At 62.5% G+C, this 14,579-nt stretch overlaps 1 protein-coding gene across 1 annotated transcript in view; it reads left to right on the top strand.

Annotated features, from left to right (window-relative positions):
* The window catches only part of ZC3H3 (zinc finger CCCH-type containing 3), an 85,182-nt gene that overhangs the window by 56,355 nt on the left and 14,248 nt on the right, over window positions 1-14,579 (top strand). The window contains 5 exon segments of the mRNA XM_055314216.1: window positions 4,446-4,630; window positions 9,621-9,663; window positions 9,747-9,908; window positions 10,012-10,081; window positions 12,383-12,514. Coding sequence (XP_055170191.1) covers window positions 4,446-4,630; window positions 9,621-9,663; window positions 9,747-9,908; window positions 10,012-10,081; window positions 12,383-12,514 — 592 coding nt within the window.

Raw genomic sequence — 14,579 nt, 5'->3', positions numbered from 1 at the left:
TCCAGGGAGCAGAGCGCGGCACCCGCTGTGGGGTGTCGGGAGGGGCTGCTGATCGGCGGGTCCCGCTCCCAGGCTGGGCAGGGCACCGGTGCTGCTGGTGCAGCTGGCACAGCTGGGTTTGGGAGCGATGGAGCCCGGGGCGCCTTGGAGCCCGCTCACCCTGCCGCGGAGGAAGGCGTGTGAGGGTGCGGGTCGGCCCTCGGGGCCCCGGCTCGCTGAGTGAGCAGGCCTGCGCCGTGCCCACCCGACTGGCCCAGACCCTGACGTCGTCCCGCCCTCCTGGGCTCCCTTGCCTGGCACCTGCAGCACCTCACGGCCACGGGCCGGACTTGCCGGCTGCCGCCCGGGCCCTGGCCACGTGGATGGCTTTTCTTCTTAAACCGACTTTTGTGGTGTGTGTGTCTGTCTCCCCATTACCACTGCTATTCATTTAAAATGTTATCTCCCCCCACCCGTTCCTCGTGCCCCCCGGGGGGGGTGAGGGGGCCCAGCCCTCACCCTGGTGTAGTCAAGGTTATGGTGATAAATCCTGGGGCATTGTCACTTCTATTCGGAGTAAATTGGCTGGCCGCTTTCGGGCTGAAGGAAAGATAATTTGCTGTAGTATTTCAAATGGATTAGAAATGGATTTGAAGGGAAAGTTCATGCCTCCCATTACAAAGGCGAGAAAGAGGACTATCTTAAGGCACGGTTCCCTCCCTGGCCTTCATTATCCACGCTTAATACCTTTCCTATTTTCCAGCGTTAATGAAATTTCCTGGCGGCGTGGGCCTGCCGGACGGATGGGAGAAGCCTTTAGATCTGAGGCTCCTGTTGTAGAAAAGGAATTACAGGGCCCTCGCGGCGAGGGCAGGAGCGTTCTCCGGGTCCTTGGCCCAGCTATTATCTCATTAATTTTATCCCCTCTTCTCAATACAGTTGGTTTCCAAAGCCTGTCCTCTCCATTAGGGTAACAATTTACCAGAGTGCTGTGACACCCACGGCAATGAAAAGCTACAAGGCAGCCCCCTGCCCGCTTGGTGCCCGCCTGGCCACAGGTCCCGAGTCAGCGAGCCGGCCTGGCGGGTGAGGGAAGGGCAGAAGTGGTCTGCGCAGCTGCAGGCAGGGCTCATTTGCCGTGGGCAGGTGGGCCCCTCTGCAGTCCTGGCCAGCCCCCCCCCCGAGTTCCGTGGGTGCATCCACGTCCTCTGAGTAGCCCCCGCGTCTCCACTAGGCTCCTGGCTGTGCCCCTGGAGGCTGCAGGCCCCGCGGCTGTTCCCAGGGTCCCTCGGGTAGGTGCATGTGCATAGACCGTAAACACTGGGCCAGGACAGAACAGAAGAGCTGCTAGACCTCCCCCCGCCTTACGATCATCCTGTAATTGCCTTAAGACCCAGGGGCATGGTTTTTGGTGGGAGTAGGAGACAGATCTATTAGTCACATTCATCCATAAAAATAACTGTGGGAATAATCAACAATGTCCGGGAGAGAAGTGTCACCTGAGATAAGCCTTTTAGCCAACACAAATCATGAAGGGTACTTCTCCAGAGGTGGGCGTTGGCGATGTGTGGCCCCAGTCCCTGGCCTGGGAGTCAGGAGGGCGTCCCTGGAGCCCGTTCTTTGGGGTGAGCTATTACCAGCCCCAGACTGAGGCTCTATGCCAGAGCTATGGGGTGGGCCTGGATGGGACCACCCTTGGGGCCGGAACATAATCTGTCCTGAAGCTTCTAGTTCCTTCTGAACCAAGGTCCTGCCGGCCTCCGTCTCCACAGGTCCCTGTCTGGCCTCAGCCAGGGGCACATGCCCATGGGTGAGCTTCCTCACCCCTTGAAGGGCTAGGTTTCTGGGGCATGTGGGGTCCTGAGATGCTGTGCCCAGGTGGCTAGGTGGGGTACAGGCCTGTCCTCATGCTCTGTGGCGTCCTCTGGTGCACATAGGGCGTGGGTAGGGGCCCAGGAGAGGAGGGTCCGTGCCCCAAGGGCAGAAGCAGCTAAGAGTGGTGTCCTTGTTCCTGTAAGCGGCTGCTGCATCCTCTGGCTGCAGGGCCTGTCGGGAGGTCTGGAGTCTGGCCCTGACATATGCATGTGTTGTGTGCACGGGCTGGGCTTGCTGCCGCTGCGCTCAGCCTCCAGGACTGCTGGAGTGGAGGCTTCCCGGTGCCGCCCCTGGCCCGTGTGGCATATGAAGGAGCAGCTGCCTCGTCGGTGGTGAGACCCCTGAGGGCTCTGGACACATGGGGCTGGGGGCCGGGGCTGTAGGGGGCCTGTTGCCCTTTGGCTAAGCGAGCTCTGGTGGCCCCTGGCCCTAGGCTCAGCTCTCAGTTGGCCAAGCCCTGCCCTGTGGACAGTGACCACAGCTTGTGCAGTGGCTCCAGAGCCCCTGCTGAGCCCCCAGGGCTCACCACAGGGTTTGCAGCGGGGGCTGGCACAAATGATGACCCTGTCTGGCCTCACCCTCCTCGTACCTTGGCCTGGCCTCTGAGCGAGCCAAGGGGCTGAGGCAGGTACTCACCAGACACGCAGATACTCTGGGACCTAGGTGGGCAGAGCTGGGGTCCCAGGGTCTGAGGAAAATCTGAAAGCCTGTCTGCCTCCCCCAGGGGACGCCCACCCACCCCACCTCACCTCTTCCTGCCGAGACGTGCCCTACGTGGGGACAGCTGGAGCCTGTCGGGCATGGACAACACCAGTTAGGCCAGCCGGAGGTCCCTTGGCAGGACTTTTCCCCAAGTTTGGTGTTTGTGAACTTGAATTCTTTTTTTTTAAAGATTTATTTATTTATTTATTCAGAGAGAGCGAAGAGAGAGGCAGAGACACAGGCAGAGGGAGAAGCAGGCTCCATGCAGGAAGTCAGATGTGGGACTCGATCCTGGGTCTCCAGGATCACACCCTGGGCTGCAGGCGGCGCTAAACCGCTGCGCCACCGGGGCTGCCCAGTGAACTTGAATTTTAATTAAGGGAAGCTGGGTTAAGTGCCGTACAGCTACGGTGTCCGTCTCTGCCTGGACTTTGTCCTTACACTGCAGCTTTGGGCCTCCCCAGTGCCCAGCTCACTTGCGCAGTGTTTGTCTAACATGCCCTCAGAGGCTTTGGGCTGGCAGCCATCACCCCCAACTTGCAGAGAGACCAAGGCCCAGGGGGCCATGGGGCCACAGGGTCGGGGTGGCAGCTGCACCCAAGAGCAGGGCTGCTCCACCTCCAGTACCTCATTGCTGGGTGAGTCTGTCACTGGGGTTGTGCTGCAGCACCAGCCTGTGTGCCCAGGTGCCCCGAGGCCTGTCCTGTCCCTCCTGCACTCATCAGATTGTGTATGGAGGCACTCCTCCCCATCCCTGGGTGCCCGGGAAAGGGTCTGCTACTGCCCCAGATGGAGATTTGGGGGTGTCTGTGCTCTCATCAGGCCTGCGACATGAGGACAGTCAGAGAGCCCAGAAGGTTAGGTGCGTGACACTTGCAGTGGACCTGACCACCCTCCTGCTTCGGCCGGGTCCTCTCCGGGTCCCACTAGCGGTGGTTGCTATGGTGAGGACTGCTCTCATGCCCTGCCCCTTCCGCTGCTTAGAGGCCCCAGCACGCACAGGCCCAGGTTTGCCGGTGGGGTGCAGCATGTACACTCGGTAGTAATAACATTATGAGCAAGTCTGAACTAATACGGAATTAAGGTCAATTTGCATAAACAAATTATCGCTGAAATACGTCCTGAGGGGAAGGCCTCACGCCCCTCTGGAGTCATGAAGCTGGCTGGTCTCCATGCCAGGCACCCGAGTGGGACGGCCTTGTCGTCTCACTGCAGTGGCAGCCTGCCCGTGTGACAGCTGTGGGGGAGGGGGTCAGCCAGGACAGCTGCACGCCCACGGTTGGTGCTGTCTGGGCACATCCACTGCCCACTGCAGCCATGCTGTCTGCATGGGGCATCTGAGCATGGACATCTGGGGCCTCCTCCCAACCCCCCTGCCCTTGGCTTCCTGGCAAAGAGGGGGAGTGCAGGTGTCTGGCAGGATAGGGCCCAGGACCCTGCTGGAGGAGAATTTGGAGGGAGGCAGAGGGCAGATGACCACCTGGGTTATCCACTGAGCTAATCCCAAAGGCTGTGCCAGGCCTCCTCCAGCCCGTGATGCTAAGGCACCTCGCCTTTACCCCAGACAGCTTGCCTGGGTGGGAGTCTGTGAGGCTGTCCCCTCGCACTCGATGCTGGGCTCCTGTATGGTGGACGGAGGGGCAGGCAGTAGAGCCTGCTGACGCCAGAGCATCCGCTGTCCCAAAGGCCGGGGTGGTGTGTGCTGGGGCAGCATCTGGGGGCAGGTGGGGCAGGTGGGCAGTGGTGAGGAGCACCAGCCTCTGTGCGGAGCCTTTTCAAAAGGCCATGCCGGAAGGGATGTACCAGGGGTGTATGTGCTGGGGGGTGGGGGGAGCCTGTGCCCTACTTGTGCCCTTTCCACCCACAGCGGGGTCTCCCTGTCTCCACAGGTCTCTGGTGCTGAACCGCCTGCGCCCCGCTGCTGCGGGTGGGAAGGCCCAGCCCGGCTCTCCTCGGTGGCGGAACAGAGGCTACCGCTGCATTGGAGGGGTCCTGTACAAGGTGTCGGCCAACAAGCTCTCCAAGACCTACAGCCGGCCCAGTGGGGACAGTAGTAGGCCCCTCCTGCGCACAGGTGAGGCTGCTCAGGGTGGGGGCCCACTGCCCACCTCCCCGCTCCCCGCCCCCACCCCCACCCTGCGTCATGGATCGGACAGCGGCTGCTTGACCATGACCTGAGGCAGGCGGGCCTAGGGCTCTCCAGGGGCTGACGCCGGAAACTGCTCCCCGCAAGGGCCCCGGGGCCAGGCGGGAGGTCCCCTGTGGCTGGAGCTGATGGGGCGGCTGGAGCAGGCGGGACGCATGGGGAGGCCTCTCGGCCTCTGCGTCCCCTGGGGAGCCCCCCCCACAGCGTGCTGCCTCTCGCTTGGCTGAGCAGGCCGAGATTTTCCATGTTTTGCTCCTGGACAAAGGAGATGAGCCAGGTATCGTAAACACAGCCCTGGCGAGGGAACACCTGGGGCCGTGGCGCCCCCTAATCTCATTGGCAATGCCTCCCAACTGTGTCTGGAGGCAGCCACCGCCACCGCGCATGCCCCCGCGGCCTGGGGAAACAGGCCGAGGAGAAGGAAATGCTTTGGATTCACTTATTATACAAATTAACTAGAAAATATTTTTGGTTTCAGTCCAATTTTATCCCTATCCTTTTCTGTCAAGAAAAAAAGGGTTAGGTTGCAGGCAGTATGGGGCCTGCAGAGGCCCGGCTGCCCCCATCCTCTGCCCCACCCAGCGGGAGGGAGAGGAGGCCTTGCCCAGGGCAGAGGTGGGGCACTGGGGCCAGCTGCAGGCTGGGGGCCCGTTCTGAAAGCTCTTGCCCGGCTGTGTCCCCGGGGCCCCTGTGGGACTGGGAGGAGGGAGGGAGGCGTGGGGGCGCCGGGCTCCCCTGGAAGGCACTGGGGGCCCAAAGGCCATGGCTCTGCTCCGTCTCCGTGCCTCCATTTCTCCGTCCCATTCTCAAGGGATTGGGCTGTGTCATCTAAGGGCCCTTCCACCTTGGCTTCAGCTAGGTCCCCCGGTGGAGGAGCAGGTGCAGAGCATTGCCTGCGCTTCCTCACAGGGCCTTCATGAGACTCAGCCCCAAGGTCAACAGACGGCCCCCTCCTCTCGGCAGGCCCCACTCTGAGCCTCTGACCCTAGAGCTCGGCAGGCCCATGGCATCGGTGTTCGTGGTCTGTGAAGCCCCACACGCTGCTGTTGGTCCTTCACAGAGCGTCCCTAGCCAGGCTGGTGTGTGGACTTGGAGCCAGAGAGGGCTTCTGGGCCGCCTCTCTGCAGGGTGTTTCTGGGTGGCCCCGGCTGATGGGGCTTCTCTATAGGTTGCACCCACTCACCCCAGCCTCCCCCTGGGCCTCCTTAGTGAAAGACGAGCTGGCCTTTCCCAATCATCATTCTTTCTGCCCCCACCTGCCACCCCTGACCCCACAGCCAGCCCAGCAGGCAGGACCCAGGCTCTGTCCCTGCTGTCCTCATGTGGGGGCTGGATGGAGCTTACTGGGGACGCCCATTCTGCTGACATTTCCTCAGCCCAGCACGTCACAAGCCACAGCAGCCCCTCCAGCACCCTTCCCTCCTGTCCGCCCCAGTGATGTGGTCTGTGGGACTCCTCCCTGGGGTTCACACTGTACATGCAGGGACCCAGAGGTGGATTATGGTTTGGGGCCACCATGGCCCGCTGCCAGGGCCCCGCTGCCCATGTGCCCTGGGCTGTGTGTGGGTCTATCCTCATGGACTCTGATCTCCAGGGGGCTGGATAGGCCTTTGGGGTGGGGCTGTACCCTGCCTGGCCACTCAAGTCTGCGGTGGGAGGAGAGGCACCTGGAGACAGAGGAGGAGGCCCGTGTGAACCACTTGGCAGCTGCTTGAGAGGAGGGTACAAGGGAGGAGAGCCAGGGCTGGGGGAGCCCAGGCCAATGCTGCTGTCGCCGCCTCAGGGTGGAGAGCAGGTAGGCCAGCATCGGGGTCGTGGAGCACTCCGTCCTTTTCTCCCAGCACAGGCCTCTGGGGGCCTGGCTGCCCAGCCCCCTCCCCCACAATGCTGACCTCCCCTTACAGCACAGCACCGTGTCCTGGCCTCCAGCCCCTCCTGAGCACCCAGGCCACAGGAGCAGGTGGGTTCCCAGGAGGGAACCCTGCAGGTTGGCAGCTGTCTGCCTTCTTGGCTGCTGGGGGCCAGTCCCGGAGCTTAGCCCTCCCAACTTCAGGGCAGGCAGGGGCAGGGAGGTGGGATTGGGAACACAGACCAGGGGGTGGCCTGTCCCCGGTGTGAGCCAGAGCCCAAGAGACACCCCACCACCTCAGGCTCCAGCCGCCCAGACCCCCACATGGGTGGCTGGCTCCTTGCTGTGAGGAAGGTGGGTGCTTCCCAGCTGCGGGAGTGCCCACTGACCCAGCGGCTTGCTTAGACGAATAATAATTAAAGGAATAAATTTTCTTCTCTGGTGTCAGCAGAACTCTGACTTGGGGAAGGAAGCACATCCCTTCTTGGAAGGTCAGGGTCTCCACCTCTGCTCCTCCTGACTTGTCCTCCTGGCTCCTCCTGGCTGCTGGGCTTCCCTGGGACAGTGCCCGCCCCTGGTGGGGTACCTGAGCCATGCGGACGGGCTGGCAGGAAGGGAGGTGCAGAGCCTTGCCCCCACCTCCAGCCCTGTGAACAAGGGTCCCTCTGGGTCCAAGACCTTCCCAACCAGAGGGCCTGACCAGGGTGCCCCTCTCTTGTGCACCAGCGTGTGGGCTGCAACGCCTGCTCCCCTGGGCCTGGTGTGTGTCACGGCCCCAAGAGCCCATTGGTCCCCACAGTGGAGCAGCAGCCCCGGGCTCGTCGTGAGCCCCCAGGCCCCGGAGGGACGCAGGTTTGTGGTGAGCTCCCTGCTACTCACTGGCCACCACACAGCCCTGGCAGGTCATGGGTCCCTGTGCTTCATGTCCTCATCTGTGACCTGCCGACCTGCCCTGTGTGTTGAGAGGTCGCTCAGCCTGGCATGAGAGGGCACAGGAGCCCCCCCCCACCCCGCCTCCTCCCTTCCAGGTGCCTCTTCCCGGGACTCCCTCTGCCTGGGACGGGTGAGTGGAGCCAGGGCACCGTGGGGCTGCAGACCTGCCCACTGCTCCCCCGGACCCCAGAGCCCCGACTCTCCCCGGCCTGGGAAGGGCGAGGTGCTGCGGGGCAGGGACTGGCAGGGTTGGGGGTGGGACGGGGGTGTCTTATTTTGGGAAGATCCCTCTGGCAGCGCAAGCTCTCCTCTCCGGAGCATCGGCTGCTGAGGGTTTCAGCTGAACCCTGTAGCACCCCCAGCACCTCGCGGCCTCTTTTCCAGCCAGCTACTTTATGTGCATTTTTTAACACCGCACAGCAGTTGAATGCTGCCTCCCACTGTGAGCCCCACACTGGCAGTTTTTTTAAGAGCAAACTGGAGGTGGGGGCGGCAGGGAGTAAACCTGCCCCTGCCCCGCCCCCTCAGAGGCCAGGCCTGGGGGCCCAAGTCTGACAGGCAGACACATGTTGACAGCGGTCCCTGGCGGGAGCAGATGGCGCCACAGTGGCACCAGCAGCCTGGGTGACAGCCCGGGAGCTGCGCTCACCGGCAGCTATCAGATTACACTGCGTTGAGCCTGGGCTGGCAGGTGTGCGGCACCACGTGCCACCTGGATGGCCTCCCGTGTGAACCCCCGGTCGGTGTCCCCGGCTTGGCTGGGGAACCGGGACCACACGGTGGCCTGGGGCTGCCCTGCTCCTCCCCCCATCGGGGTCTCACTGCTCAGCCCTGGAGCTACGCCCTCTCGGCTGGAGGACACTGAGGCTCAGAGAGGTGCAGACAGTGGCCCGAGGGCACGGCCCAGAGGGCACTGGGCAGCAGCTAGATGTGGGAGGGAGTGCCTGACGGTCCGGCCTGGGGGGCGTGGGGGAGTTTGGGCGTGGACAGGCCACGTAGCTCACGTGAGCAGGCCTGGAGCTCAGAAGAGGACACTGAGCTGCTTGGGCCCTGGCAGAGGTCGTCCTGGGGAGGTCAAGGGAGGGGCCTCCATGCACTTCCGATGGGGGCGGCTCAGGGCCAGGCAGCTTGGGGACATCCCTTTTGAAGCCCAGGATGCTTTGTCATTGCCTCAGGTCCCTAGAATTTCTGAGTGATGTCACTCTGCCTCTTACCACCAGATCCATTTCAGCAGCTGCCTGTGGGAAATTGGATCTGGTCTGAGAAGGTTCACGCGTGTATGGGGGGGCAGGGGACCGCGGGCCTCAGTGACCATCTGAGCAGACTCTGGCCCCGACCTGCCCACCTTGGCCCTGGGGCACAGAGACATCGGGCCTAAGACGGGGGTCAGGAGCTGCATGTTGGCCTGGACTCCTCCCCTTCCCACTCAGGACAAGCATTGTCCACTGGCCCCTTGTGCCCTGTGGCCCCCAGCTGCCCCCGTTATGAACATCCTGTCACCTGCTCACTTGTCACCACTGCCCATTTCATGAACACCTCCCCTTTGGGCCAGTCAGCGACCTCAGAGAGAACTTGATGGGTTTGCGTACTCAGGGTTTTGAGGAATAGGCACTGCAGAGCCAGATGTGCTTGTGTGGGGTCTGTGTAGGCTGAGGTCAGCATGTAGCCCCCCAGAGCCTGGGAGTGAGGACCTCAGGCTTTGCAGCTATGTACTTACTATTACGTTTTTGTTGTATGATCCGATCAACACATAGAAATCGTTACTGGTTACTACGAAGCTAGGTGGCATTCCTGGACCCCACTCACGTCCCCTGGGCCCTGCCCCTGGCAGAGGGAGGTGGCAAGGAGGCCCCCACCATCTGCGGATCCTGAGACCACCTGTCTTGAGGCAACGCCACCAGGCAGCAGCGAGATCTGGCCCCTGGATGGGTTGCTGCTCTGCACAGGGTGGGGTCCGGCAGGGTCCCAGTAGGGTATGCCACCCAGCCCGAAGGGAGGGCAGGCGGCTTCCCTTAGGGGGCAGCAGTGCCCGAGGTGAGAGCCGAGACCCTGAGAGGGCTACTCTGAGCAGCTCGGTGGGCAGCGGGAGAACCCGGGGCCTGGGCGCCTGGCATGACCTGGCCTCTTTCCCCACAGGCCGGTTGGACCCTACCACCAGCTGCAGCCGCTCCCTGGCCAGGTACGTCCCTCGGGGTGGGGCTTGGGGCTCATGGGTTGGTGAGGGGGTCCCTTGGGCTCATGAACCTCCGCCTCTGTCCTCAGCCGGGCCGTCCAGCGCAGCCTGGCCATCGTCCGGCAGGCGAGGCAGCGGCGGCGGAAGCAGCGACAGGAGTACTGCATGTACTACAACCGCTTCGGCAGGTGCAACCACGGCGAGCACTGCCCCTACATCCACGACCCCGACAAGGTGGCCGTGTGCACCAGGTGGGCCTCTGGGGTGTGGGGCTGGCGGGCGCCGCAGGGGCTGTGCAGGCCCCCTGCCCCTGGGCTCACCAGCGCCTCTGGCCCTCTTCCCCCCTTTACACAGGTTTCTCCGAGGCACATGCAAGAAGACCGATGGGACGTGCCCCTTCTCCCACCACGTGTCCAAGGAAAAGGTGAGCTCCCCAGGCACGCCCCACCTGAGCCTCCCACAGGCCCTGCCCTGCAGCTGTGTTACAGCGCGGGGAGCTGGCTGCGTGGCCACCCCTACCATGTGCCCAGGGGCAGCAGCCCCCCAGCTGCCACCCAACCTGAGATCCAGCCCCGGATGGGTGAAAGGCGGCGGGGTGAGGCAGGGTGTGCTGGAAGGGTGGAAGAGGAGAGGTAGGCGCCCAGCCGGGCCCTCTGTGGCAGGCCCTCCCCCCAGCGCTATGAATGTGGGGACCCTCACACAGCGCCCACACCGGGGCAGGGGGCCAGGGTGGTGCTGGGGCCCGGGCACCAGCATACTGGGAGCCCCGAGGCGAGGGCTCGGTGCTGGCTGGGCTGCCTGCCACCCGCCCCCCACTCTGGGGCCTCGGCAGGGTTAGGGGAGGCGGGATCGGGCCAAGGCTGCCGCTACAACAGCTTTTCCCCTTGAGGAACTTGAAAAGAATCAGCATTTTTCTCCCTAATAGAGCTTCGAAACTCTGTTGTGAGCAATTTGGAAATTCACGTCGAGTTTCAGGTTCATTAGCTCTGGCTCCGAAGCCGGTGCACATTCTGAGCTGTCTAATGTGGACTCCCGCACTCGCGCCCTGAATTAATGTTATTGTTATTTGTGTGGACGTGGTGGGTGCAAACAAGGTTAATTGAAATGAGAATGCAGTTTCCTCTCGATAACAGCCGTGCTGACAGCTAGGAGGAGTTCCGTTTGGTGTAAGAGTTGGCTTTATTATCCCTTTTTATTAGAGCTAATTTGGGCTCTATATCAAAAGCCACATTAAGGGAATTGTTTGCAGCCGCACCACCACCAGCCCCAAACGGGGCAGCCCTTCTCCCCTGTGCGCTGCAGTTAAAAGACAATTAAAAATAAACTCTTGCACGTTAAATCACCCTTTGTTTCTTTGCTTTCTCCCTCATCCCCGCCCTGGCCTCCCCTCTGCCCTGCCCTGGAAGCCCCGGTGTGGGGCCCCTGGCGGGCCGGCCAAGCTCAGTGTGGACGTGTGAGGGGGAGCTGAGCCCAGGGGCACCGCAGGGTGCCCGAGAGGTGGGTCCAACAGAGGAGAGGGGAAGAGGGCGAGCTCCCAGAGGGGCTCCTGCAGGGGTAATGGGCCTGACTAGATGGCCCGGGGGTTGCCCAGAAAGGGGCCTCAGAGGAGAGTCACCTGGCAAAGTGGCAGCTGCAGAGGTCAGGGTGGGCAAGACCAGAGAGCCCTCCTCGCTGGCTCTCAGGCCTCAGTTTCCTCCAGTGGGGAGAACATGGGCTGCATTTCTCTCTCCCAACCCGGGGGCCAGGGACTGCTGGGCTGTGGGGCCCTGCCCAGGCTGCCTTCTCTGTGTCCCCCTTCCCCACCCAGTTGTGCCCAGGGCCCACCCGCTGGCCAGGGCACTGGAGCTGGGCCCCCTGCCAGGCCTGCACAATGCCAGCCTGTGGTCAACGCCCCCCTGGGCTGCTCCAGGGCATCTCCCTGCCTACCCAGAGTCCATTCCTAGGCTTCCCTGGGTGGAATCAGGTCACAGCCCATGGACGCTGCCAGGTGTCCAGGTCTTGTAGGCTGTTGCCCCACCTAGAGCCTCCATGCTCTGTCCCCATATCTTCCAGACACCAACCCCTCCATGGCCCCACTGCCTGGAAACTGGGCAGTCTCAGAGCAGGTAATAGGACACCTGGACCTGAGCCATCTGCGGGGGGATCTTTTTTTTTTTTAATTTTTATTTATTTATGATAGTCACAGAGAGAGAGAGAGAGGCAGAGACATAGGCAGAGGGAGAAGCAGGCTCCATGCACCGGGAGCCTGACGTGGGACTCGATCCCGGGTCTCCAGGATCACGCCCTGGGCCAAAGGCAGGCGCTAAACCGCTGCGCCACCCAGGGATCCCTGCGGGGGGATCTTCACCTGGACTGTGAGGGCACGTGTGCCCTGCCTTCTGGGGAAACTGAGGACCTGCCTTTAGGGTGGGCAGCCCTCCCCTGGCATGGCCCAGGTGCCCTTGGGCCCTGATGGCTGCGCTCCTGCGGACCAGCGCTGGGTGCCCACTTCTCCCTGGGGGGTGGGGTCTCCAGCCAGTCTCTGTGTGGCTCATGCCTGGCCTTGGGACCCTCGGCAGGTCCTTCGAGTCCAGGTGTTTTATCTGTCAGCAAGGTACAGGCTCCTGATGCAGGGTTGGAGGGAGGTGGGGGCCGGAAAGCACTGAGCAGGGGAGTGCCACTCCCAGTGCCAAAGGGAGCCACGGGAGTCTGCTGACCCTCACCACTGGTCCTCTGGCCCCCGCAGATGCCTGTGTGCTCCTACTTCCTGAAGGGGATTTGCAGCAACAGCAACTGTCCCTACAGCCATGTCTATGTGTCCCGGAAGGCGGAGGTCTGCACGGACTTCCTCAAAGGCTACTGCCCGCTGGGCGCAAAGGTGAGGGGCAGGGGTGGGCCGTGGGCAGCACCGGGCCCCCAGCAGTGGGCCAGTCGTGCGCCTCAGTGCCTTCCTTGGAGCTCGAGTGACAGGGTGTCGGGGGTGGAAGTGGACTAGGGCGAAGGGAATTAGGGAACTGGGTCACGAGGGCCGCCTGTCACCCTCACCTGTCTGCGAGAATGCTGCTGTGGTGGGAAGTTCCCGACAGCTGAGCGCCTGGCTCCTTCCCTGCATAATTGCTGTCCTGCTCTCCAGAGGGGATGCTGTCGCCCCTCCTCATCCCCACCCCCCCAACCCCTGCCTGCAGGTGGGGCCCTGGGCTGGGAACCCCAAGATGGGCCTCTTTAGTCTCGGGGGCCCCAAGGGGGAGCCTGCTCGCTGGCGCGGGGCCTGCAGTCCGAATCGGGCTCCCTGGGCACCCCCAGTGGGCAGGGCAGCAGGGCTGGGCCTGAGCAGGGGCACCCTGCCGACCCTCCCCCACCCCATCCCCACTTCACACCATGGGGCTCGTGCCCTTTCTTTCCCCACATCCTCTCCCTCCTGCCACGAAGATGGGCTGGGCCCAGCCAGACTTGGCAGACCTGGTGGCCTGACCCGCAGCCAGCGGGTCACCATGAAGGACACCCAGATCCCCACAGGGGGCCCTCCCAGTGAGGCGGGGCCCGGGGGTGGGGTGGTGGGACCCCTCCACACAGGCTGTGCGTGATCATTGTAAGATATTCCAGCGTAAATGAAAATATCAAAGTGATGTTTAAGTTCTGCTTCTATTAGCGGAAGTGCTTACTGCGTCCCTTTCGGCGTGTTGGCGCTGCGTGGCTGCCACATGATGGATAGCGGCTTGTAATTATATATGGGGGAAAGCGCTGAGCAGGCCAGATCCAGCAGGAGGGGAGGCAGCGGCCTGGGCCGGCGAGGGTTAATTTTATTCTCTAAATAATATAAAAAGTGCTGAGTCGTCGCCTTGTGCCTGATGTACAAGTCCTCAAACGGGCCCCAGAGAGTTTATAATATTCCACTGAATCAAGTGAAATTGTTAACCTTGCTTCATAAAGCCATGGCTTGTTAAAGAGGCGCGCTCCCTTTTCTTGTGAATAATTTAGGCTAGGAGTAAATCTGCACTCCTTTCCGTCTTCAGGGGCCACACGGTGCCGTGGGACCTGCCGCTGGCCCCCGGCCCCTGGGCCGTCTCCTGTCCTTCCCTCAGGAACATCCCGTCTGTCCCGCAGCCACTCAGGACACATGGCCAAGTACGCTGTCCTTCCCTCGGGGAACCTGACGCCAGGCGACATGGCATTGCCCTGGGCTATTTCTCCACCGTCCCAGCGAGGACCGTGCCCCCCGTAGCCACTTGACGGGGTGTCAGCTGGGGCTGCGCTGGTCCCCTCTCTGGGTGATGCCTGTGTTGAAGGAGACACTTGGAGACTCGGGAGGACCGCATTGTCACCTGCTAGTTTTCCTACCCCGGGGGGGTCTCGCATGCCCCCTTCTCCTTCCTGGTACCCCTTCCTCCCCGTTCAGGCGTGTGTGCCGTGGACCCGGGGCTCCTGCTGTGCATGGGGGGCCACAGCCCGCCGCGCTCACCGTCTAGGTCAGCGCTCCATGGCCATCCATGTGTGTGGCAGGCATTCCTCCCACTCTGGCCCACCTGATGCCGCAGGCCGCGGGGGTACAGAGCTGGGGGGCGCCCATGTGCCTGTGGGCGTCACTCAGCCCTTGGCCACGGCCCTGCTGGTGCCCAGCGTGCACTCTTCTTGTGCCTCGGCGGGCCTCCCTGTCCGTCCATCTCCTGCACGTCAGTGCACGGCCTGTGCAGGGTGCTCTGCTTGCTAGTGGGGCTCCTGGCATGCGCTGACTTGCTGTGGACACCCCCTTCATGACTGCTCCTGTCCCCTAGCTCGCCCTGCCTCACTGAAGCTCTCGTGTCCTCTGGACGTCACTCTTTGGCTTCAGGGTCACAGGCCAAGTTTCTGTGGCTGTCATCACCTGCTGACTTTGCCTGTGATGTCCTTCCTTCAGCTGAAATCCTTCCTGCGTTTTGTGGACTGGGTCCTTCCAGAACATTCCC

Source organism: Nyctereutes procyonoides, unplaced genomic scaffold (assembly GCF_905146905.1).
Source record: "Nyctereutes procyonoides isolate TBG_1078 unplaced genomic scaffold, NYPRO_anot_genome, whole genome shotgun sequence".
NCBI lineage: Eukaryota > Metazoa > Chordata > Mammalia > Carnivora > Canidae > Nyctereutes > Nyctereutes procyonoides.
This window is presented reverse-complemented; position numbering and strand designations above follow the sequence as displayed.